Raw genomic sequence first — 26,126 nt, forward strand, 5'->3', positions numbered from 1 at the left:
AAATGATGTAATTGAGTTTTTTTTTAAATGGCTGAGTACAATTCCATTGTGTACATATCCCACAGTTTTGTAATCCATTCATCTGTTGATGGACATATTGGCTGATTCCATAGTTTGGCTATGGTGAATTGTGCAGCTATGAACACAGATACACATGCAATAGTTTGGTAGTTTGGTTTCCTTCCTTTTGGGTAGACACCTGGGCGTGGTATTGCTGGATCAAGTGGTAGATTTGTTCCCCTTCTTCTGAGGATTCTCCATACTGTTTTCCACAGTGGTTGCACTAATTTGCAATCCCACCAAAAATGTTTTAGAGTTCCCACTTCTCCACATCCTTGCCAGCATCTGTTGTTGTTTGTGTTTTGAATGATGGCCATTCTAGTTGGATTTAGGTGAAATCTCAGGGTAGTTTTGATTTGCATCTCTCTGATTGCCAGTGATGTTGAGCATTTTTTCATACATTTATTGGCCATTTTAATTTCTTCTTTTGTAAAGTGTCTATTTAGTTCACTTGCCCATTTTGTTAGTGGATACTTTGTTTTCTTAGTGTTGAGTTTCTTGAGTTCTCTCTATAGTCTAGATATCAGTCCTCTATCAGAGGTGAAGGTGGCAAAAATCTTCTCCCATTCTGTTGGCTCTTAATTGAGGTTCTTGTCAGTTTCCTTTGCTTAACAGAAGCTCTAAAGTTTAATGCAATCCCACGTATTGAATCTCCTTTTAATTTGTTGTGCCTTTGGGGTCTTGTTGAGAAAGTGTTTATCTGTGCCTATGTGTTGCAGTGTTGGACCTATGCCCTCTTCAAGGAGCTTCAAGGTCTTTGGTTTAATTTCCAAGTCTTTGATCCATCTTGAATTGACTTTTATACAGGGTGAGAAAGTGGGATTAATTTCCAATTTTCTGCATAGGGTTAACCAGTTTTGCCAACACCATTTGTTGAAGAGGCTATCTTTTTTCCAGTGTATGTTTTTGATCCCTTTGTCAAAAATTAATTGGCCGAAAGTGTGCGGACTTGTTTCTGGGTCTTCTATTCTGCTCCATTGGTCTATGTATCTTTTTTTTTTCCAGTACCGAGCTGTTTTTATTACAATGGCTTTGTAGTGTACTTTAAAGTCAGGTATTGTGATACCTTCTGCATGGTTATTGTTGCTGAGAACTACCTTGGCTATTCTGGGCTTTTTGTTATTCCTTATAAATTGAAAGACTGATTTTTCTATGTCTGTGAGGAATGATCTTGATAGTTTAATGTGCATTTTGTTAAATCTGTATATCACTTTTGGAAGGATGGCCATTTTAATGATATTTATTCTGCCAATCCATGAACATGGAAGAATCTTCCATCTTCTAAGAGCTTCTTTGATTTCTTTTTTCAGTGTTTTAAATTTTCTTTGTAGAGGTCTTCTACCTCCTTGGTCATGTTTATTCCTTGGTCTCTCTCTCTCTCTCTCTCTCTCTCTCTCTCTCTCTCTCTCTCTCTCTCCCTCCCTCCCTCTCCATATATATTATATTTATTTTTTCTGGAACTGAGGATTGAACCCAGGGTTATTCTAAATCTGATCTATAGCTACAGCCCTATTTTTTATTCTTTATTTTGAAACAGGATCTCACTAAGTTGCAGAGGGCCTCACTAAGTGGATGAGGCTAGTGGCGAACCTGTGATCCTTATACTTCATATATGAACAGAGTGAATGTTGATCAGCGTGTGCACTGAGTTCAGACTTGCTCTGATCTATGATATACCCTTTATAAGGTCTGTGATTTTGAGTTTTCTACCCTCATTAGCTGGAGTCATCTTATCTATAAAATATATACAGATATATTTTATATACTAAATATGTTATGTAATAAAGTTTACATATATGCACCAAACATGGAAGTGGTTTTGGCACACTTTGATCTCTACAGAAATGGTTGCTATCATTTTTATTATTATGCAGTTCATCATACATGTGGCTTGGAACACCTAATGCAGTTTTTTTTAATAACTGATAAACTTTGTCTCTGCAACAAGAGAGAAAATAAACAAATTACCAAAATAAGATATGTTTACCAATTTGTGTTGAGATTACTTACTTTAGTATAACTGTAAACTCTCTCACTTCTTCAAGATAACTGTATCTCATGTGTTTTCTGTCTTTATGTCAGGATAACTAGTCCATGTTAGCAGAATTTCATTATCAATTAGCATAACCATATGCTATTTTTTATCCTCTTAGGCATGTGGAATCAGAGTTTTAAATATAACCATAATTAAAATTGAATCAAGCTGGGCATGGTGTCACATGCTTGTAACCCAGGAGGCTGAAACCAGAGGATCACAGTGCACAGACAGCCTCAGCTACTTACCAAGGCCCTTTTCAACTCGGTGAGACTCTGTTTTAAAATAAAAATAAAAATAGGTCTGGGCTTATAGCTCAGAGGTAAAATGCCCCTAGGTTCCATCACCAGTACTGTCACGGACTAAGCTCAGTCGGGTCGTTATTGTCCGCTCCTGGTCAAATCCTCAGAAAGATGGGGCAAAAGGCAGGTGAAGTTCTGCAGAATCTTATCTGCAGCGATTCTTTCCCTTTAGGGACTAAATTCTCCTTAGGTCCCTAAATGACGACGCTTTTGGAAAGAACCTGACATGGACAAAGGCTTCTGGAGCCAATGACACTTTATTACAAAAACCCCAAGAAATTTATACCCTTCACCAGTAAAGTTAAGAGAAAAAAGGGGGTGGGTTTCTTTCAGCTGGCTGTTGGCCTTCGAAAGATTAACTCCTGTTCCTCTCCAAGGTTTTGCAGATAAGCAGTTCCAGGTGGCAGCCTCCCAGAATAAACAGGCAGAGTCAAGGCTTGGGAGCTTCTCAGGGAATCTTCTTTAACTTTTCCTGGAACTTCCCATCTTTTGGGCTCAGTTCATATAGCGAGTGTGGGGAAATGTGGTGATTCAGGTGGATGTGATGGAGTTTCTTCAGGTGTTGGCATCTTATCTTCTAAATCTGAAAGCTTAAGCATACTCACAACACAGTTTGGCAGACAAAATACCACAAACAACACCACAAGGTTCTTAGTTCTAATTGTCAGATGTATTTCCTTAACTGCTGAGCACTCTTCTTTAGACAACAAGACTATTAAAAGCCTACTCATCTTTAATAATCCACTTCCCTGTCACAAACTCTCTGCAGCCTGCTTCTAACTTTCTAATTCCTTTCTTTCCCAGTTGGGACTTTCTTATGATAAGCTCTTCTTCATGCAAAAATGCTTTTCTTACTCTTATGGTATTTCCTTTCCTTCATACATATATTTTTAGAACGTCTGTCCTTTATTTTGTCATATCCATTTCTAACGATGCGGCCAGTCTCCCTATCTCCAGGAATGCTCACACTGAGGTAAAAGTCAACAGTCTTTTTCTTTGGGTCTATTGTATTTGGGCAGCTAAGTTGTTTATCAACTAAATTGCTTTAAGGTCACACACAAGGTTTTTCTCTGTCTCTAGGCAGGATTTCAAGGGTAAACAGTTACTTTGAACTGAGCTACTTTGTCGGAGTTAATGGATAGGAATGAGGGTCGGAGGCCATTTGTGATTGCTGCAGCTGGGGTGCTTATCACAGCACCTGAATTTTGGCCAGTTTTTTCATTACTATTGAGCAAAGCCAAGGACATTTAGACAAATTATTAGAGAATTTATTTCCACAGACTCAATTTCTTTCATAGTTCTAATTTCACATCACTGGAGCAATTCGTATAGAGAGTTAAAAGGAATCATTACCAAGAAAATAATAGTCATGAAGGGTATCTAAAAGTGGGGGGTACTTTGGCCAGAGACGACACCTCTTTCTCGGGGCTTGTTGCCGATTAACTATGTGGAGTGGGGTTTCAACACATAGATGCCGAGGTGGCAGGCGGTCTTGGCACAGTACCCCGCCCACACACACACACATGAATCAAGCCCAATGTGGTGGTGTACCTAGGATTCCAGTGTTTGGGAGGCTGAGATAGTAGGATCACAGGTTATAGGACAGACAAAACAAAAAATAAAAAAGGCTAGGTATGTACTCCTAAGTAAAAAATCCCCCCCCCTCTCTCTCTCTCCCTCTCTCTCTCTCTCCCACAAACACACACACCCACACACACCCCAGAATTAAGGTCATATTATATTGTTTTATTTCAAAGACAAGTATCCTACACCACCCTGAAAACTGAAACCTCATACGATTTTAAACTGTCATGGGTCCTCCAAGATAAAAAAAAAAAGATATTTCTTCAGTCTCATGAGGCCCCAGTATATAAATTGTACAAAAAATTGAAATATTTATCTGCAAAATATATATAATCTTATTGATTCAAGCATTATATTTAATAGAGGCATAATATATAATATGTTTCCAGTCACATATTCAAACAATTATCATCTGAAGATTGAGGGTATAAGAATATTTTACCTCTGAGGTACACCTCCAAGCCTATTTTTTAAATTTTGAAACAGTCTCACTAGGTTACTGGGGACCTCACTAAATTACTGAGGATAGTGGGTTCCATTCCTAGTATCAGAAAAAGAGCACAGAAGTTTATGTTTTTATAGAGAAGTAAAGAAAGTGGTACATTTTGATGCATTCATGAGTATCCAGTCTATTAGTATCCATGGAATGCCAAGAGAGGCCACAGAAAACATGGCCATAATCACCTGACAGTTCCCAAACTTTGTGGACCATGAATGACTGTCAGTGAAACAAATACACGAATTATCTCTGTTTAGCATTCATGTGTAAGTATTATAAGTGAAAGCGTGTAGCAGTATCTCTTTTAATGAATTATTATATAAGAAAGCACATTCTAATCCAGGCATTGTATTTTTTTTTCTTATTTATTTATTATTTTTTGTGGTACTGGGGTTCCTGGAAGCCCTTCTACCTCTGGGCTACACTCCCAGACCCCTTTTTTATATTTTTATTTGGAAACAGAGTCTCTTAAGCCAGCGAGGCTGGCTCTGAACCAGAGCAATCCTCCTGTCTCTGCCTCCCAAGCGAGGGGATTACAAGCGTGCGCCACCACACCTGGCCAGGCATTGTATTTTAAAATTTATAAAATAAAATAAAAAGGACTAGGGAGCATAGCTCAGAGTTGGAATGCCCCTGTGTTCAGTCCTCAATACTACAGAAAAAGAAGAAAGAAAGAGAGAAAGAAATGAAGGAAGGAAGGAAGGAAGGAAGGAAGGAAGGAAGCAGCTGGGCATTATGACGCACGCTTGTAATCCCAGCATTTGGTATGCTAAGATGGGAGGATTGTAGTTTGCAGACAGCCTCAGCTACTTAGTGAGGCCCTTTGCCACTCAGTGAGACCCTGTTTCAAAATAAAGAATAAAAATATAGGGCTAGGGCTGTAGCTCAGAACTTGGATGCCCCTGGGTTTTATCCACAGTACCATAAATAAATAAATAAATAAATAAATAAATAAATAAATAAATAAATAAATAGGAGGGAGGGAGGGAAAAAGAAAAATAATCAAATGAGAGAGAAAGAGAGAGAGAGAGAGAGAGAGAGAGAGAGAGAGAGAGAACACATATTCTGAGTTTGTGAAAAATGAGCAACCCTGGAGGAACAGAAGCTGAGAGATATTCTGTTAGTTCTGTCTTCTCTCCTCCTGCACTTCATCCTGATGTCCCTGCCTGGCACAGCATGGTCTAGCAGATCAGGGCAGAACAGAGGTGCTGCGCCAGCAGCACGATAATGAATGAGACCCTCTTTAATTGTATCCCTTAGAGTGACACCTGCTTTGTTAGCAGGCCCACCTAGTGTTCTAAGAACTTAAGTCACAGAGCACTAGGGAAAGCAAGCTGCCTCAGAGAGTCTCAACCTTCTATAAATAAAGTCACAGAGAAGCTGGTAGCAGTGGTACACACCTGTATTACCAGTGCATTGGGAGCCAAGACTGAAGGATCATATGTTCAAGGCCAGCCTCAACCACCTAGTGAAACTCTGCTTTAAAATAAAAAATAAAATAGGGCTGGTGTGATGCTCAGAGGTAGAATGTCCCTAAATTCAATTCCTACTACCCTCTCCACCCAAAAAAAATCAATAAGAAAGAAACATGAATGTCTGAAATAGATCACATTTTCAGAGGGTACCTTGAGAAGGAGGAAGGACAGGCTATTGGGGAACATTAGGAAAATAAAACACATTCATAGCAAGAAATGTTACAAAGAAATCTGAGTCTTCCTTGATAAGAGCCAATAGCGATGTCCTGGGTACTCTCAGAAGAAGGCCATCACAGTTAGATATCTTTATTATGTGACTCAAGGAAGCACTCACTTGAAACATCCTGTATTCTACTGTGTGTGTGTGTGTGTGTGTGTGTGTGTGTGTGTGTGTGTGTGTTACTAAGGATGGAACCCAGAAGCTTTTCTACCTCTGGGCTATACTCCCAGACCTATTTTATAATTTATTTGGAATCAGGGTCTCACTAAATTGCTGAGAGCCTCACTAAGTAGCTGTGCAATCCTCCTGTCTCAGCCTCCCAAGCGCTGGGATTACAAGTGTGCATTACCACACCCAGCTATTCTACTATTCTTGAACTAAAGGACAATCCTGTGCGACCAGCATGATCCAATGGGACAAAAGAGCCAGGTGTCATGGCACACACCTGTGATCCAAGTACTTGGAAAACAGAGGCAGGAGGATCTCAGGTTTGAAGCCAGCCTCAGTAACTTGGAAAAGATCACTGGGAACCAATATCAATAGTCTTTCTTCCAAATTAGTGGAATTATATTGATGGGATAAATAACCATAATTACTTGTTTTGGAAAATAATGTATTTGCAACTTTATCAGCACTATATTATTCTCTCTCTCTCTCTCTCTCTCTCTCTCTCTCTCTCTCTCTCTCTCTCTCTCTCTCTCCTCTCCCCCTCTCTCTTATTTTTGGCACCAGGGATTAAAACCCAGGGTAGTTTTGTCTATGAGCTACATCCCAGACCCTTTTATCATAGATAAAATTTATGATAAGTGTTTGCTAAATTAACACACTGTGGCCTTAAACCTGCATCCCTCCTGCATCAGCCTCCCAGATATTAGGATTACAGGCATGTGTCACCGTGCCTGGCTTGTAACTGTTTTTTCATTGCTCAAACTGTAGAAGTCACATAACATTACTAGCTCTGCTTAATTTATGAAGATGACAGGAGCAAATCTGAGCATAAAATTGTGAAAATAAAATTCAACAATTCCCTGATCATATGTAAAGGATTTAAAGCTGGTTAAAATATCTAGAAAACATATTACATGTAACTTGAGGACTGATTTGTCCAATGACAGGTATTTGATTCAGAAAAATAAGTACAACACAGAAGTTTTTTTTTTTACCCCTATATGATGTATGAATATAATGCACCAATAAAAATATTTAAAAAAAGAAAAATAAGTACAAACCTGAAGTCAGTTCATATTTTCTATAAAAAATAACTAATTTTAATATCTAGATATCCAAGGAAAAGCATCCTCATTGCCCTAAACAGAGCCCAATCCTCTGCACTGGGCATAACTTGTTAGAGCTGGGTGTCTTTTCCACAGCTGCTGAGACCTCGCTAATGAGCCCTATCTTTCTCCATCTTCCGCCCAGGACCCCAGGTTCCCCCTGATTCTGCACTATGGATGCAGAGCCCCTCACGCAGACAGATGAGGCAGGAGGACTCCAAGCACCTGAAATGAATCTGCAGATTCACAGAAAGCGTGTCTTGAGCTCATCTCTCTTTAGGCCTGTGATTTTATTGTCTAGGAAATGATGGAAAGGTCCCTGGGGAGCCCAGATCCAGGGAGTCCTCAGTAACCATGTCACCCTCTTCTTATTTTTACCTGATTCTCTCTGGAGATCGTGACCTAGAGAGACAGTATATCATTTAGACACATGTGTAAAACAAATAAGTTAAAACTAAGCCACTCTTAAGTTTAAGGCAAGCTCAGCAACAAAGTGTTACCCTGTTTCAAAATTTAAAAAAATATTTTAAAAACCAGTTAGAGGGCTGCAGGATTTGCTTAAAGTAAAATACCATCGGTTCAGTATTCAATATTGCAGCATTAACAAGGAAATATATAAAAATTAAACAGTATCAAGCACTACTGTAGGCAGCTGGGATTATAGATATGAACAAATTTTCAGGAGTCCCTGCTTCTGTTTCAGTGGTAAGCTGCTGTTCTACTGGTCTGGTCCGGGAATCCAGGCAATAAGTGTAGAACACGGAACACTGAACACTTTACCCATCTTATCTAATATCATCATCCACAGTTATGTTTCCACTGATGAATTGCTATCACTGTTATTATTATCACTGGCATTGGTTCTGGCATGGGGAACCAAATCAAGAGTAATTCTACCCCAAAGTTACATACCCAGCCCTTTTATATTTTGTTTTGTTTTGAAAGAGTCTTGTTAGGTTGCTGATAGGCTCAGTTGCTGAGGCCAGCCTCAAACCTCCAATCCTCTTGTCTCAGTACTGAGATTATAGGCGTGGGCCACCACAACACCAGGCTCCTGCTCAAAAAAATTTTAAAACACATTGTTCATCATGTTGATGCTTAGCTGTCAAAATCCCTCTCCTGCCTATGAGATAAGGACTCCTTCAAGAGTTGGCCCTCACTTCCTTAGTTCTGCAGTTATATCTCCTCATCCCTCCTCCAGAATTTCTAGAACACCTGACTACTGTCACTGTCTCTATCTATCATTATCTATCTATCTATCTATCTATCTATTTATCTATCTATCATCTATTTATCTACCTATCGTCTATCTATCATCTATATCTATCTATCTATCTATCTATCTATCTATCTATCTATCTATCTACCTACCTATCATCTATCTATCTATCTAATCACCAATGCACACCTCTGTTTGATGATCCTTCCTTGTTTCCAGTACTGAGCTTCACACTTGACACCAGACAGCACCAGATCCATACCTAAGACTTCTGTAATGTTTTCCTGCCTCCAGAGTCTTGACCTATCTGCTGACATAGTTTCTAGAACTTTTAGAAAGCTACTTAACATTTGTTTTATTGTATTCTTTAAATTTTATTTATTTTGGCAGTGCTAGGGATGGAAATCATTGGGCATTCTACCTCTGAGCTACACCCTCAGCCCTACTTTTTATTTTGTGGGTCTGGGGATGGAACACAGGGGCATTTGACCACAGATCTACACCCCCTGCCCTATTTTTTATTATTTATTTTAAACAAGGTCTCACTAAGTTGTAGAGGGCCTCACTAAGTAGCTGAGGCTGTCTGTGAACTGTGACCCTCCTGTCTCAGCCTCCGAAATGCTGGATTACAAGTGTAAGCCACCATAACTGGCAAGTAGCAAGGTTTTTAAAAATGTTATTAATATAGAAAAATTATAATAATGATAGAAATAATGATAGAAATATTATAATAATGATAGAAATAAAATGATAAAATGATAGCATTACATTTTAAAATGTATGTTTGTAATGTAATGTCCACAGTAAGCCACTTGTACATGTCAACCCTGTGTTTCTTTGGATGAAGAAGATCTTGTAGTGCCAAGCATGGTGGCACACATCTGTAATCTCAATTCATGGATGGCAGGTTTGCAGCCAGCCTTGGCAACCTAGCAAGACTCTTTTTTTTAATACTGGGGATGGAACGCAGGCACATTGTACCTCTGAGCTACACCCCCAGCTCTATTTATTTATTCTTTATTTTGAAACAGGGTTACAAAGGGCCTCAGTAAGTATCTGAGGTGTCAGTAAGTATCTGAGGATGGCCACGAATGGTGATCCTCCTGTCTCAGCCTCCCAAAAGCTGGGATTACAAGCATGTACCACCACACCTGGCTAAGACCTTATTTAAAAAAAAATAGGGTTGGGGTGTGGCTAAGATGTAGAATGCCCCTGAGTTCAATCACCAATATAACAAAATAAGAAAATAAGGAGATTGTCACAGGCCAAATGTTCAATAATCCTGTTGGGTTCTTCTAGCCCTGGCCCTTGAGGAGTTCTCTTTTCTCATTTCTTCATCTGTAATATGATGCTCACAATCCCTAGTTCATGAAGCTGCAAGAATTTTGTGAGATCTATGTGAAAATAGTTTCTATAGGGGATAGAAAGGGCCCCTGTTAGACCACATGGCACCTTGGGTGCTTTGAGGAAGGTGCTCCTTCCTCCTGTAAAAAACCTATGTTTGGGTGCCTGGCTTGGTGAGCTGAGTTTAATTGTATCTCAGCCCCAGTTTCATCTTTGTCTAGGCCTCCTAGGTTGCAGGATATACAAGGATCATGGCAGCTGTGTGGATAAATTCCATAGTCATACAAAGAAGCCCATCCTGACTGCCCCTTCCTTGCACAAACTCTGTCTCTAGTTAAGGTAGGGAGGCAAAAGATCACTTGAAGAGCTGGACCTGGTACCACATGCCAGTGAGACACAAGGATCACAGGATTGAGGCCAGCCTGAGCAACACAGGGAGACGCTCAGCAAACTTTTAAGACACTGTTTCAAAAAACATAATAAATAAAATGTTTGGGGTTGTAGCTCAGTGGTAGAATTCTCTTCAGTTCAATCCCCAGTAACACACACACACACACACACACACACACACACACACACGCACACGCACAACACACTCTGTCACTTTCTTTTCTGTGTGGTGATGTGGATACAAGTGTGGGCACCTCTGGTTTTCCTGGATTGTGGGTGCTCTTGGTAAACTCCTACTCAGCCATTGAACCCACCTTAACCAAATATTCCAGATTTGACTATTTTGCCTTTGTGTCCCCTTAAGCGACCAGTAGAGCTCACACTGCCATCTAAGCCATGATACACTGAGCTGTTCTATTTCTGCCAGCTTTGGATACGATCAAAGCAACTGATACTCAGCGAAGTGCCTGGGACCACACATTAGTTCATTTGCAACATGTGCGCTTCAAAGGCAGCATGGTCCTCTCTCACTCTGTGAAGAATGGCCAGAGAGCACAGATCACTCGCTTCCCAGTTCCTGGCATGCGGAACTCTTAGGTGCTGGTAAATGTCTGTTAATTGACTTACTGTGTTTCAGGGTGTTCCAGCAGCAAGGAGTGGGGGCTATTCAGGGATTATCTTATTCATTTAATTGTTATCTATAGCTAAAATATGTAAGTTCCTTAACCTTGCATAATATAAAAACATTGGCGATTAGGCTGAAGTTCATGTGTCTGACCCATCCAGTTGAAGGACCTTCAGAGACTTGCCTCCTGTTTTAGTCGGTAAGTCTCTGCATGTGGTTTATTCTCATTTCTATTCAAGTACCTTCTGGCTGCAAGACAAGAAAAGCTTGCAAATTTCAGTTGCTTAACATGCAACAGTTCATTTCTCAATTGCTGCTCAATATGAGATGTGGGAGAAAGGTTACTCTGGAGAGCTGGCTCTAATGATGTCTAAGGGCCGGGAGTCGGAGGGCTCATGGCTCTGTCAATCCTCATTCCCTGCTTCTGGCTCATGAGAGGAATTTTGAGTGGCACATTTTGGGGGACTCGGCAGGAAGTAGTAACAGAGAGACCACTTGCATACTTCAACAGCTAGAACTCAGTCTCATGACTTCTAAGACATGGCAAGGGAGGCTGAGAAAAGTCATCTCTTGTGAGGAGGATTTGGGGACATTGAACAGTACTTGACTTCAACAGAAATGAGTATCAATAAAATGGAAATTGTATAACACAATGTTATGAGTAGGTCACAGGAGATCATTTTGTACAAAGACAAAAGTCTATGGGAAACTGGGCGTGGTGGCGCACGCTTGTAATCCCCGCGCTTGGGAGGCTGAGACAGGAGCATTGCACAGGTTCAAAGCCAACCTCAGCTACTTAGTGAGGCTCTCAGCAACTCAGTGAGACCCTGTTTCCAAATAAAGTATAAAATATAACTGGGAGTATAGCCTGGAGGTAGGAAAGCCCCTGGGTTCCATCCCCAGTACTACACACACAAAAAAAGGCAAGTGAACTAATTAGACACTTCACAAAAGAAATGCAAATGCCCAATAAATGTAAGAAAAAAATGTTCAACACCATTAGCAGAGAGATACAAATCAAAATTACCTTGAGATTTTACCTAACCCCAATTATAATGGCAATCATTAAAAACACAAACAACAAGCCAGGTATGCTGGTGAATGCTTGTAATCTTAGCATTTGGGAGGCTGAGACAAGAGGATCATGTTTTGCTTATAGCCTCAGCTACTTAGTGAGGCCTCTGCAGCTTAGTGATATCTTATTTCAAGATAAAGAATAAAAAATAGGACTGGGGGTATAACTTGGAGGTAGAATGCCCCTGGGTTCCATCACACACACACACACACACACACACACACACACACACACACACACACACACACGCTGGATGTGGAGAAGTAGGAACTCTGATACATTGTTGGTCGGGTTGCAAATTAATAGAACCACTTTGGAAAACTGTGGAGGATCCTCAGAAGGATGAGAATGAACCTACTATATTACCCAGCAATACCACTTCTGGGTATCTACCCAAAATAATGAAAATCAAACTACCAGAGTAATGTCTGCTTATATATGCTTACATCTGTACAATTCACAATTGCCAAATGATGTTTTCATTATGAAACCGTGAACCTCGATCCTCCTGTCTCAACCTCCCAAATGCTGGGATTACAAGGGTGCAACACCAGCCAGCCCTTCTTTTCCTTCTCTTTTTTCTTCCTTTTTTGTTTTTGGTATTGGGAGTGAACACAGGTGCATTATACCTCTAAGCTGCATGCCAAGTTCTTTTCATTTATTTATGCATTTTATTTGGAGTATCACTAAGTTGATGAGTGTCTTGCTTGGTTGCTAAGGTTGCCCTTGAACCTGCAATTCTTGTTTCACCCTCCCAAGTACTGGTATTACAGGTGTATGCCACCATGTCTGGATTAAAATACGCCTTATTGGTGCATTGTAACCATATATCATATTGAGGTGTATTGTGTATTTCTTATGTGCTATGATTAATTGTTGTGATTCTGTGCATTGGTTCATTAACAGTTTTTCTCTTAGTTGTATGTATGGGTTGCAGGGCTTTCTACCTCCAAGCTATACCCCCAGCCCATTTTATTCTTTCTTTATTTTGCTGAGGCGGGCCTCAAATCTGTAATCCTCATGTCTCGGCCTCTGAAGTGTTGAGTTATAGGGATACAACACTACATGTGTCTTCACTAAGAGAATTTCTCCATCATGTAATAATTAAGCATTCACTGTCTTCCCATAGAAAGATTTGAAAAAGTTAAGAATTTGTTTTTCAGTACTAATGAAAATCAAAGGACTAAATGTGGCATAGCCATTGGCCACCATGATCTGCAGAGAACGACAAATTGGGTCATTTTTCCACATAATTCTCGAGGAGGAGACAATGCAGTCCAAACAGTACATAAACACGAAGAAACTCATGAGCAGCAGAATATTCCGGGTGGCCCTTTGCTCTGGGGATGCTTTTGGAGAAAGGCTGTTGCTGTGAAGATGCTGGAACTGTCTCTTATGTCTGAACAAGAAAGCCACCATATACCCACTTGAAAGCACCATGAGCCCTATAATGGTCACATCCCTAAATATGCCTAACATGGAGAATAATCGCCCAAGGAAGTAACTCATGGGTAAAATAGCACAGGATTCAGTGAGAAGTGTTAAACTCTGTGTGGTCACATTGAGATTGGCCACAGCGGAGATTGAGAAGTGAGCACTGAAACACATATAGAAAACCCAGAGCAAAAGAAGGGAACTCAGGCTGTGGTGTGGGGATCTGTGTTTGAACTTTGCCAAACAGGAGCTTCTGGGGCTGAGGGTGATGGCCTGGAGGACACTCAGTAGGCAGGTGGTACAAATGGACAGACCCCTCAGAAACCTGTACAAGTAGGCAAGTGATTTGCATTTGAGGTCATCCCAAAAGTCCCGAGACTCAAACATGTCTGCAGCTATGATGCCCATGTTGAGCAGCATCAGCAGGTGGATTAAGGGCAAAAGAGCAATGATTACATCTGTGGGCTTGAGCCGGAGCTTGGAAAGGAACTTGACAATGTGGAATAGAAGAAGGATGGCATTGCCCAACATCCCAATTCCAACTTCAGAGAAAAAGGTATGCCTTAAATTAATGATACCATGCTGTTTGTTGGCTGTTTGCATCTTATGAAGCAAAGAGTCATGTGGTAAATGTCTTGGAAGAAAAGCAAAAAAAATAACATCAATATTAATGCTTTGATTTCTTTCTTTCTTTCTTTCTTTCTTTCTTTCTTTCTTTCTTTCTTTCTTTCTTTCTTTCTTTTTTCCTTTCTTTTTTGTGGTACTGGGGTTCCTGGAAACCCTTCTACTTCTGGACTTCACTCCCAGATCTATTTTATACTTTTTTTAAAACTTGGAAACAGGGTCTCTTAAGCCAGTGCGGCTGGCTTCGAACCTGCACAATCCTCCTGTCTCTGCCTCCCAAGCACAGGGATTACAAGCGTGCGCCACCACGCCCAGTGTTGCTTTGATCAATTTCAATCAACACTGCTGCCACCAGGAGCATTTGTGGATTCATCTCAATGGACTTTTTTCCCTTCACGCCTCAAACTTCCCTAATACCCTCTGGAAGCCCTCTCTCCCTTTCCATTTAGCTATCACATCCAAATCATGACAAGATTATATATATATCATTGCTGGTATCCCAAAGTAACTTTTTCCTGTACTTAAAAATTTATAATTTAAGACACACAGGTGCACACTTGTAACCCCAGCAAGTTGGGAAGGTGAGGCAAGAGGACTGCAAGTTTGAGTTCATCTTGGAAAACATAGTGTGATCCTGTATCAAAATAAAAAATAAAAGAAGGACTGAAGCTATATCTTAGAGACAGAGTACACCTGGATTTAATTAACAGGACACATGTACACATCACCACCACCACTTCCTCCACCACCATCACCACCACCACCAACAACAACAAAATGTATATTATAGAAAAGTTTCATCCTGAATTTTTAGGGGCTAGGGTGATAAAAATAAAATAATTATAATTATTTTCATCTGTCATTTTAATTAATTGTCAGGAATATACAAAGAGCTCTAGACTTTTTGGTGAATTCAATCTAGGAACATTGTATTAAAAGGAAAAACATGGGCCAGATATGGTGGCACATGCTTGTAATTTCTGTACTTGGGGGGCTGATACATGAGGATCTCAGGTTTTGAGACCAGTCTCATGAACTGTATGAGACCCTCACTAACTTTGTGAATCCTTGTTTTAAATAAAATATAAAATGGATCTGGGGGTGTGGCTCCAAGGTAGAAATTTCTGGGTTCAATCTAAGGTACCCCCTATCAACAAAGAAAAAACAGACCTGGAAAACAGGAAATCTTAATAGGTTTGACAGTATTCAGTTAACTTATTTTTATTTATTCTGGAATATTTGCTACCAGACTAATTATGCAGATCTTAGTCAAAGGTAATTCCAAGGCTATAGTTCACACCTGGTCAGAAGTCCAAAGCCGTGTTACTCTGTAAGATGCCACATGTCATACGCCTGGTATGATTTATTATTTCAATCAAGATAAAATATATGGTGTTGAAGTTTTCAAAGAGCAACTTTAAACAAGAAACATAGCATTTATAAATAACATTTAGTAGGCCCGGAAGTTACCTTCTCTCGTGCCATTTCAGTAAAATTGAGACTTTGCTTTAATTATGTTTCATTCATTTAAAAAAAAAAAAAAAACTGAGGCCGGGCGTGGTGGCGCACGCTTGTAATCCCCGCGCTTGGGAGGCGGAGACAGGAGGATCGCGCAGGTTCGAAGCCAGCCGTGCTGGCGTAAGAGACCCTGTTTCAAAAATATAAAATAGGTCTGGGAGTATAGCCCGGAGGAAGAAGGGCTTCCAGGAACCCCAGTACCACAAAAAAATAAATAAAAAATAAATTTAAAAAAACTGGAGCAAACAAAAGTGTAGTATAGAAAATTGGTCAAGCAATATGTTTCAATCAGTTAAATGAGAGTCTTGAATGACATTATTTTCAAATCTACTTCTTTTGTGGTACTGGGGTTACTGAAAATCCTATTTCCTCCAGGCAACACTCCCAGACACCTATTTTTTGTTTTTATTTGGAAACAGGATCTCTTACGCCAGTGAGGCTGGCTTCAAACCTGCACGATTCTCTTGCCTCTGCCTCCCAAGCACGGGGATTACAAGCATGTGCCACCATGCCCAGCTCAAATCTACTTTAATAACAGCAACTCTGTAAGTCTACATATTTTTGGAAAAGCAGGTTTATGGAGGAGTCATGAATTTGGAATGATATTCAGAAAATCATGGATTCAATGCAACATTAGTTCAAAACACTGAAAAAAAATCTTATTTTTCTGAAGATAAAATGCTGTAGTAGAACCACTAACAAATGAACTCCTTTCTCCAGATTGGAGATAAGAGAGCAGTGTGTTCAGTGGCAAAAAAGTCCACAGCAAACACATCTACAGCGATCAGTCTATGTCTTTACTTTGGATCCCACACCACTGTGTCAGTAAATCATACGTAGCAAACACATATGACTTAAATATTATGCTACATGTTCTACAAAGAAAGGTATGAAACCATTTCTGTGATGATGGCCCATGTTTATTAGAATGCATTTTGATGAATAGGAACCCTTCAAAAAGAAATAATAGAAGAAATTGCCCAGAATGTCACTTCATAACAAAGATTCCTCCTGCTCACCATAACACAGTCTAGGAGACTGGAGGATGAAACAGAACGTCTCTGCCAATAGCAGGGTGATCTTATAGTTTCCCCAAATATTGCTCTCAAGAGTAAGGATGCAAAGATGATGCCTGTTGCTCCAAACCAAAAAGAAGTTTATACGCAGTTTCTATACTAGAGAAAATAAGTCACCCTCAAAGAGACTTGACACAAACTAAAAAATAGCTGGGAGAATAACTCAGAGGTAGAATGTCCCTGGGTTCAATCCCCAATACAAGACACACGAAATAAGAAAGAATAAGCTGTAGGTTTACATTTTCTGCACATGCATGTTCATGAAAAGCTGTAATTTGAATAAATAAAAAAAAACCAGCACACAGATCAGGGCAGGATGCAGTTCATCTTCCCTACCTTTTTCTCTTATAAAAAATGACTTTCAGGCATATCCATTATTAGAGTAATGGGAATGAGCATTTTAAAATTAACCATGCACAGAGATAAAATTACTGCACAGAAATGCCTTTTTTTCTATGCACCTGTTGGAAATTAGATTTCTGTATATTTTGATGTGAGACACAGGAAACCACTGGCACGTTCACTTATTTATTTACTTTGGGGTGGTACTAGAAATTTAACCCAAAGGCCTTTTTCCTTTGAGCTACACCCACAGCCCTATTTTACTTCTTTATTTAGTAGGAGCATCTCGCTAAATCGTTCCACTCCAGCCTCAAAACTGTCTTATTCATGTTCTTCCCTCACCCCGTATTTTTAGTATTTGAATTGAAGCCAAGTACATTCTACCTCTGAAATATAGACCACAAGTCCTATTTTAATTTTTCTTTTCAGGGTCTTGTGAAGTTACTGAGGATCTTGCTAACTTGCTGAGGCTGACCTCAAACTTGTGATCCTCCTGTCTCATCCTCCCAAGTGCTGAGATTACAGTTGTGCCTCACAAAGTTGACTTTATGTTTGTTTTTTATATTCAATATAGGCAGATGTTCTGGCCCATGGCTTAGCACTTAGAAGGCTGATACAGGAGGACCTCAAATTTGAGGCCAGCCTCAGCAACTTAGCAAGAGTCAGCTAACTTAGCAAGACCTTGTTTTCAAATAAAAAGAGCTGGGAATGTAGCTCAGAGGAAGAAATCGAACCTTAGATTTAGTCAATCATCAATACTGAAGAAAAAAAAGTAATGACAGTCTCATCATCTTTGGTTTCTATTTTAAATTTTCTAACTGGCAGAGTACAGGTTATCAGCCTACAGCATTCATTCTTAATCTGTAAAATTAAATATGGGACAAGAAAGGTTTCAGGAGGAAATGCTTCAGATACTTGGCAGTAATGTGAGGGTCCACTCTCTCTGAGATGTGGTGTGCAGCATTTTTTCCTAGTGTATTTTTTTCATTGTATCTGGGTTTGAACCTCTGGGCATTCTATAGCTATACACCTTGCTTGATTTTATTTTTATTTTTAAAATAGGTCTCACTGGCTAGGCATGGTGGCACACACTTGTAATCTCAGCATTTGGGAGGCTGAATCAAGAGTATCGTGTCTCGAGGACAGCCTCAGCTACTACTTAGTGAGGCCCTTTGCAACTCAGTGAGTTTATTATTTCAAAATAAAGAATAAAAAATAGGACTGGGGGTGTAGGTCGGAGGTCAAATGCCCCTGGGTTCCATCCCCAGTACAGAAAAAAAATGGGTCTCACTAAGTTACCAAAGCTGTCCTTGAGCTTGTGATCCTCCTGTTTCAGCCACAGTTACTGATATTACAAATGTGCTCTGTAATGCTAGGCTCAAGTGTATCTAAAATTATTTTTTATTCATTAAATTATATGTCATATATATATATATATATATATATATATATATATATATATATATATATGGGTTACATTTGCTTTATGGAGATGAGAACCAAATCTGAGCATACTTTAAAAAATCTGATATTGAAAGTTATCAATTTTTTTATTTATACATAGGAATAAAAGACATAGAAAATAATTCAATAGTATGTAACTTGAGTACTGAGATAGCTAGTCAATGAATGTTGTTTAATCCAGAAAAATAAATGCAACCTTAAAAATAGCTGGTATTTCCTGGGGATAGAAATGGCTAGTTTTTAAGGATCAATAGTAAAAGAGTACACATCCTAAGAAATTTTCTGATCTCAGTAACAGTTATCTGGGTTGTATAGAGTTAGAGCTGGACCTCTCTTCTGAAGCCACAAAAACCCTCACTCAAAGGGTTGAGTGATTCACCCTGATTCGCCTCCTCCCATTCCATGCTAGAAGCCCCACCCGCCCACCCATTGCATCCGTAGAATAGAGTATCACTTACCAGATGAACCGAAGGCACTGGATGTCACCTGTGAATCACCGGCACAGTTTTAAAGAAAGGGTGCTGTGAGCTCATCTTTCTACACACCTGCAATTGTCTTTTTGGAAAGGTGACAAGAAACCACTGGGGAGGTATGAAACTTGGAGTCCCCAGTGGGACATTTAACCTGTCCCATGACTTTTTTTATGCGATTCCTGGATAATAGTGATCTGGGGAGAGATAGGAACAAAACTTTCCTCTAAGTTCTCTTGACACATAAGTGTGAAGACCGGAAAGTTCTCAATCATATAAATAATAAACATTTCGGTTTTGATCCTAAGTTCAAATTAGCCCCATTGGCTGTATGTGCTCTGGGGTGAGAGATCCCTGGCACTTTGTGAAATCCTGGGGTCTGTGGGTTCGTCCCTCCTATGTGTGTCAGGCACTTTGTTGCCTGGTACAGTTTCACACGGAACACCTGGCTTGCTGATATTACTGGTCATCCATTCCTTGATTTCCATCCTCAACATTTTAGGATTTTCACCTAAGTCAAATAAAAGGTGTTTTCGAAGCCTGATGTGATGGTTCACACCTGTATTCCTAGTATTTTGGAGGCCGAGACAGAAGAACCACAGGTTGGAAGACAGCCCCAGAAATTTAGCATGGTCCTCGGCAACTTCGTGAGACCCAGTTTGCAAATAAAAATAAAAAGGGTACCGGGCGGGGTGGCGCACACTTGTAATTCCTGCACTTGGGAGGCGGAGACAGGAGGATCCCGCAGGTTTGAAGCCTACCGCGCTGGCTTAAGAGACCCTGTTTCCAAATTTAAAAAAGTATAAAAATAGGTCTGTGAGTGTAGACCGGAAGTAGAAGGGTTTCCAAGAACCCCAGTAACACCAAAAATAAAAATAAAAAATAAATAAATAAAAAGGGCTGGGGCTTTGTTCAGTGATTAAATACTCCTAGGTATAATCCTCAGCACAAAAGAAATTTCTTTAAGTAATTGGAATTTTTAAAATATTTTTTTCTGTACCTATTAATATTATGTGTTTTCCCTTTGTTTTCTGGTATGTTGCTACTTAAGCTCCAAATGTTGCTATATCACAAAAGTACTGTTTCACTCTGGCATTTAAAATTATTTAGACTGGGTATAAATCCACAGAATAAAAGGTTTTGCTTTGTGTCTTCATTTTTTGATATTTTTTTCTTATTGGTGCTTTATAATCATGATGTTCAAAGCGATGGAGGAATATACGCACACAGCACTCAGTGAGCCCTCCCCAGCACCCACTCCATTCCTTCACCCTCCCTGAGCATGACGTTCTGGTTGGCACTGATAACGTTGCATATGTATATCATATCCATTGAAGTGTTTCCTTAACCAAGTCTCCCTTCCCCCTCCCGCTTCCCTTTTAGGTCCCCTTCATCACACCACTAGGTTTCTCCTTCTTTTTCTGAACTCTTTCCTGTTTACCAATTTCTCCCTAGCTTCCACACATGCGGGAGAACTGACCGTTTACTTTCTGTGACTGACTAATCTCAGCATCATATTCTCCAGTTCTATCCATTCACTGGCAAATGACCTAATTTTGTTATTTTTATGCCTTTAAGGAAGAAGAGGTTTATTTCACACACTGCTCTATGATGTATTAAACTACTTCCCCTAGTGCCAATAGTAATTGTGGTTTTTTAAATTTTTTATTGGTGCACTGTAGTCATACATCTTAATGGGGTACAAGATTGTAGAGGCATACATGCACACATCACTCAATTACCCCTTCCCTTCCTCCCACCCCATTCTCTCCCCCTCGCTCCTTCTCATGTTTGGCTTCATGACTGACTTTGATCTTTTTGTGAATACATATCATGTATATTAAGGAATTTCCCTCCTCTCCCTTTCCAATCCCCTCAGGTCACCTTATTTGCTCATCTATAGTTTATCCTTCCTCGTTTGGAGTTCCTCCTATGGCCCTTTTCCTCCCTAGCATCTGCATATTAGGGAGAACATCTGATTTCTTACTTTTTATTACTGACTAATCTCAGTATAATGTTCTCCAGTTCCATTCCATTTCCTCAAAAATGATGTAATTTTGATCTTTTTTATGGCTGAGTAGAAGTCTATTCTGTGCCTACCCCACAGTATTGTAGTCTATTCTCTTTTGGTGGACACCTAGTCTGGTTCTATATTTTGGCTATTATAAATTATGCTGCTATAAACAGAGATATCTATGCATTACTATGATAGTCTGATTTCAGTTCTTTTGGGTAGGTAACCAGGAGTGATACAACTGGGTCATATGGAAGGTTCATTTCCATTCTTCTAATAAACCTCCATCCCAATTTCCAAAGTGCTTGCATTAATTTGTAATACCACTAAAAATATATCAGAATTCCTACTCCACAACCATACCAGCATTTATTATTATTTATTATTCATTTTATGGGGGGGGCAGTACTGGGCATTCTATCTCTAAACTACATCCCCAGCCCTATTATTTACTCTTTATTTTGAAACAGGGTCTCACTGAGTTGTAAAGGGCCTCACTAAGTAGCTGAGGCTGGCCGTGAGCCACAATTCTCCTGTTTCAACCTCCCAAATTATTGGATTGCAAACATGTGCCACCATACCTGGAGGGAGAAGGGCTTCCAGGAACCCCAGGACCACAAAAAAAAAAAGAAATTTAAACATCATATCTCCATAAATCAATTAAAATATTATTGAATAAGTCTCTCTGTATATTTGGGTAAGTAACTAAAATTATATGCACAAAAACAGTTTAAAACTAATCAGATTAAGCCAGGTGTGGTGATGCACATTGCACATTTGTAATCTCAGCATTTAGGAGGCCGAGACAAGAGGATCTTAGTTTGTGGACAGCCTCAGCTGCTTAGTGAGGCCCTTCGTGACTCAGTGAGACTCTGTTTCAAAATAAAGAATATAAATAGGGCTGAGGATATAGCTCAGAGGTAGAATGCCCCTAGGTTCCATTCCCAGTACCACACACACACAAAAAGAAACACTGAAACACATGGAGGCAGGCGTTTTAGGACAACTTGGACAAGCAATCTATCTAAAAGTTAATTAAAATTTAGGTTTTAAAATAATTTAGATAGATTGCTTGTCCAACTTTTAAGTGTTTATGTATTTTACCTTTAAACCCAACTTGTAAAGCCTGTATTTCTAAAAGCAACACGATAAGAAGGAATCTTATAATGATTTTTATTTACTTTTTAAAGAACTATATAAAATGCTAGTTATACAAGTAGTTCACAGTATTATTATTAGGATTGAATCCAGGAGCATTTTGACCTCTGAGGTACACCCCTATTTTATTTTTGTTGTTTAAAAACAGGGTCTTGCTAAGTTTCAGAGGGCCTCAGTAAGTTTCTGGGGCTGAACAACAACCTTGTGATCCTCCTGTGTCAGCTTCCCAACTACTGGGATTATAGGTGTGCACTCCCACACCTGGCTAGTTTAAATAATTTTAAATACTTTTTTTTGTCAGAGACAAAGACTTATATTTAGGAAAGTGGGGGATACATATACATCGAGGTCAAGAAGTACTATGTGCTTAGTAATAACAAGGTTGGACCTATAACATTGCAGGCTAATGGGCCACTATTAGATTATTTGCTATTGTTTCTTCTGAGAAGCAAATATTTGCTGAAGGTATGATTTGAGATTTTTTAAATAACAGTTTAAAAAAAGTGAATGTTTTTAGATTCTACTACAGAATTTCTACTTTATTTATTTATTTTTTTAATTTTATTTTATTGGTGCACTGTATTCATACATCATAGTGGGATACAAACTTTTGTAGACATACATGCACACATCGCCCAGTCAGCCCCCACCCGATCCCCACCCCATTCCCTCCCCATCCCTCCTTCCCATGCTTGGCTTAGTGGTTGACATCTAGTATTATAGCAATTTATCCAAAATTAAAAATGTTAATCTCACATAACAGTTTCATTTGTCTGCTACCAAGCTTTTGATGACTTAAAGATAACATTTCAATATTTCTTTTTGCTTTCTTTCTTACCAGAGCATATTTTTTCTGTTTTTTTAGGTGAAACTATCATATATTCATATATTTATTTTTCAGAAAAAAATCTATCCTAATATGGAATATGAATTCTAGATACCCAAAACGATCTTGAAAAAGAACAAAGCTAGCAGATATATATTTTCTGATTTCAAACCATATAAAGCTACAATAATTGAAACAGTGTAATACTGTTCTAAAGGCAGATATATAAACCATTGGAGTTAAATACAAGCCTAGAGCTAAATTCTTCCCTATATTGTCAAGTTATTTTTGACAAGGTTTCCACGAACATTTGGTGGTGGAAATAATAATCTTTTAACTAAATATTGTTGAAAAATAATAATTACATGGAAAAGAATAAAATTGGACCCTTACCTAATCCCACATACAAGTATTAACTCAAAATAGATAAAAGACCTAAATATAAATCTTAAGACTATAAACTTTTAGAAGAAAATCTGGGTCATAAAACCTCGCAACATTGAAATTGGCAGTGATTTCTTGGTTATGATTTCAATGGCACAGGCAACAGAAGAATATACAAACTCCCTAAAAAATAAAAAAAATTGTATATCCAAAGACAATGTAAACAGAGTTAAAAGTTACTAATAGAATTGGATAAAATATTTCCAAATGCTATATCTGAAGGTATATTAATATTCCAACTAGAAATCCTAAAAATTAACAACAATAAAGGCAAACAGTACCATTTAGAGATAGGTAAAAGACTAACATAAATAATGAATCTCCACAGATAACCAATCTTAGTTGTCTGTTGGATGGAAAATCTTGTTTCTCTGGTTCTGGTGAGTGTTACCTATTTCTTCTTTGTAGTTAATCTCTGAGTATTTTCTCTAGCGCTGGTTTTGAAGACATAAATTCCTTCAGTTTCTGTTTGTCATGGAAGCTTCTTATTTCTCCATCTTATTTGATAGAAAGTTTTGCTGGATAGGAAATTTTTGGCTGGAAGTTGTTTTCTTTCAGAGTTTGGAATATGTTACTCCAAGCCCTTCTGGCTCTCATGACTTGGTTTGGGAAGTCTGGAGTGATTCTAATTGGTTTGCCTCTGAATATCACTTTGCCCTTTGTTTTTGTTGCATTTAAGATTCTCTGCTTGGCTTCCACATTGGTCATTTTGACAATTATGTGGCGTGGGGATCCTCTTCTCTGATCCTGTCTAAAGGGAGTTCTATAAGTTTCCTGGATCTGTTTATCAACCTCTTGCTCTATATTTGGAAAATTTTCTGCTATTACTTCCTTGAAGAGATTGTTGATCCCTTTGGTTTCACTTTCTTTTCCCTCCTCTATTCCAATTATTCTTAGGTTAGCTCTCTTAAAATGGGCCCATATTTCTTCAATGTCAGATTCCTGTTGTTGGATATTTTTTTCTAAATTAAAACTATGCGTTCATTTTTGGATTGCTCATCTTCTAAGAGCGAGATTCTGTTCTCCATGTGGTCTAATCGGTTGTTTGTGCTTTGAATTGAGGCCTTTACTTCATTAATTGCATCCTTTATCTCTTTTTGGCTCTCTCTGAGTTCTTTTTGAAGCACCTCTATTATTTCTACAGTTATTTTCCTGATTTGATCTTCTAGAAATCTCTGATTTTCTGTTTTATCGGGTTCTGATGTTGTGGGGTTGTGCGCATTCATTACTCCAGTGTTATTCCTCTTTCCCATGATTTCAGAGGTTTGTGCCTTCTCTGGGTTCTTCCCTTGGGTCACTATGGCTTCACTTAAGGTGCTCTGGATCTCGAGTCTGTATTATCTCAGACCCCACTACTCCTTTACTGGGTTGTATCACAGAGTCTCTGACCCAGGGAGTCGATAGAGGCTGCTTTAAACTATGGGGAGTGCCAGGTTGCACGTTCTCCTATGGTGTGATATCTCTGCCACCACCACTCCCTCACTGGGTCAAGTCCCAGGAGGTACAGTACTGGGATTTCTCCTCTGTGGCCCGCAATTTGACTCACTGTTCTTGAGTACGCAGATGTAGCTGTACTGGACTCGGTGAATTCACTGCTGCTGCCGCCACCGGTGGCAATATGGCGCCTCTGCCACGCCCTCGGCCATGAGGCTGGCGTATTTTTTCTTCTCTGGTTTTGATTTCCACTCTGAATCCCTGCAGCGTGTGCTGAGCTCGGCCACTGGGAGCTTTAAATGCTCTCTGCGCTGAAAGATCCCGCCTGGCTGTTCCGTAGCGGCTCACCTCGGCTTGCTGTAGCCGTCCGTTGAGTTCGCCGCTGCCGCCGGCAGTATGGCGCTGCTGCCGCGTCCTCGGGCGCGTGTGTCTCCTCTGTGACCCTGAGCTCTGTTCTCAGTCCGCTTTCTCTCTGGAGCCTGGTGGTTTTTTTGTTTTTCTGGTGATGGTGTTTTCTGGCTATGAAAGGCACTGGTTTTGTGGTAATGGAGATTGGTTGTTAGCGGGGCTCTTAAGCCCCGCTTTTCTCGGTCGCCATCTTCCCGGAAGTCCCAGAATTTCTACTTTAGACTATGAAACATTTTCAAAAGATTTCAGGCCAATTATCCAACTAGACCTGAAATATTTAAATTTTCTTGACCCCCTTATTTAGGCTTGGTGGCCAAAAGTATCTATAACTTATAATATACTATCTGTAATCTTATTAAACTAGACTCCAAGTAGTGGGAGGCTGAGACAGGATGGCAAAATAGAAGCCTACCTTGGCAACTTAGTGAGTTCTCATTTAAAAAAAATAAAAATAAAAAAGGCTGAGGGTGTATAAAAAGTTCAGGAAAAAAGGAGACAGGAGATGGCTCAATGGCAGAACAGATTTTATTGGAATAAAACCTATGGAACGGGTCTCCAGGGAAAAGAGCCCAAGTCCACTTAGAGACTAGAAGATTATATAGGTTGTTTAAGGACAGATTTTTCAGGGAGGGGAATGAGGGTTATCTATTGCCAAGGGGAAGGGATCAGGTAGAGATACTACATAGTTAAGGAATGTTGGTTAACTATTGCCAAGGGGGGGGTTGTTACATCAGGATAAGTAGGATTATAGGGCTTTCCTGTAAGCAGAGGGGTGCAATAAGCAAGGGGCTTACAGGCAAATCTTAGGCAGG

At 39.5% G+C, this 26,126-nt stretch overlaps 1 protein-coding gene across 1 annotated transcript; it reads right to left on the bottom strand.

The window, feature by feature from the left end:
• Positions 1–13,206: 13,206 nt before the first annotated feature.
• LOC308277801 (vomeronasal type-1 receptor 90-like) lies at positions 13,207–14,139 on the bottom strand (the record flags this gene model as incomplete). The annotated part of the gene is made up of 1 exon (XM_080717196.1): positions 13,207–14,139. One exon carries the CDS (start codon positions 14,137–14,139, stop codon positions 13,207–13,209), a length of 933 nt encoding a protein of 310 aa, XP_080573322.1.
• Between the last annotated feature and the right edge of the window lie 11,987 nt (positions 14,140–26,126).

This window comes from Muscardinus avellanarius, assembly GCF_963383645.1.
Source record: "Muscardinus avellanarius genome assembly, chromosome: 20".
NCBI lineage: Eukaryota > Metazoa > Chordata > Mammalia > Rodentia > Gliridae > Muscardinus > Muscardinus avellanarius.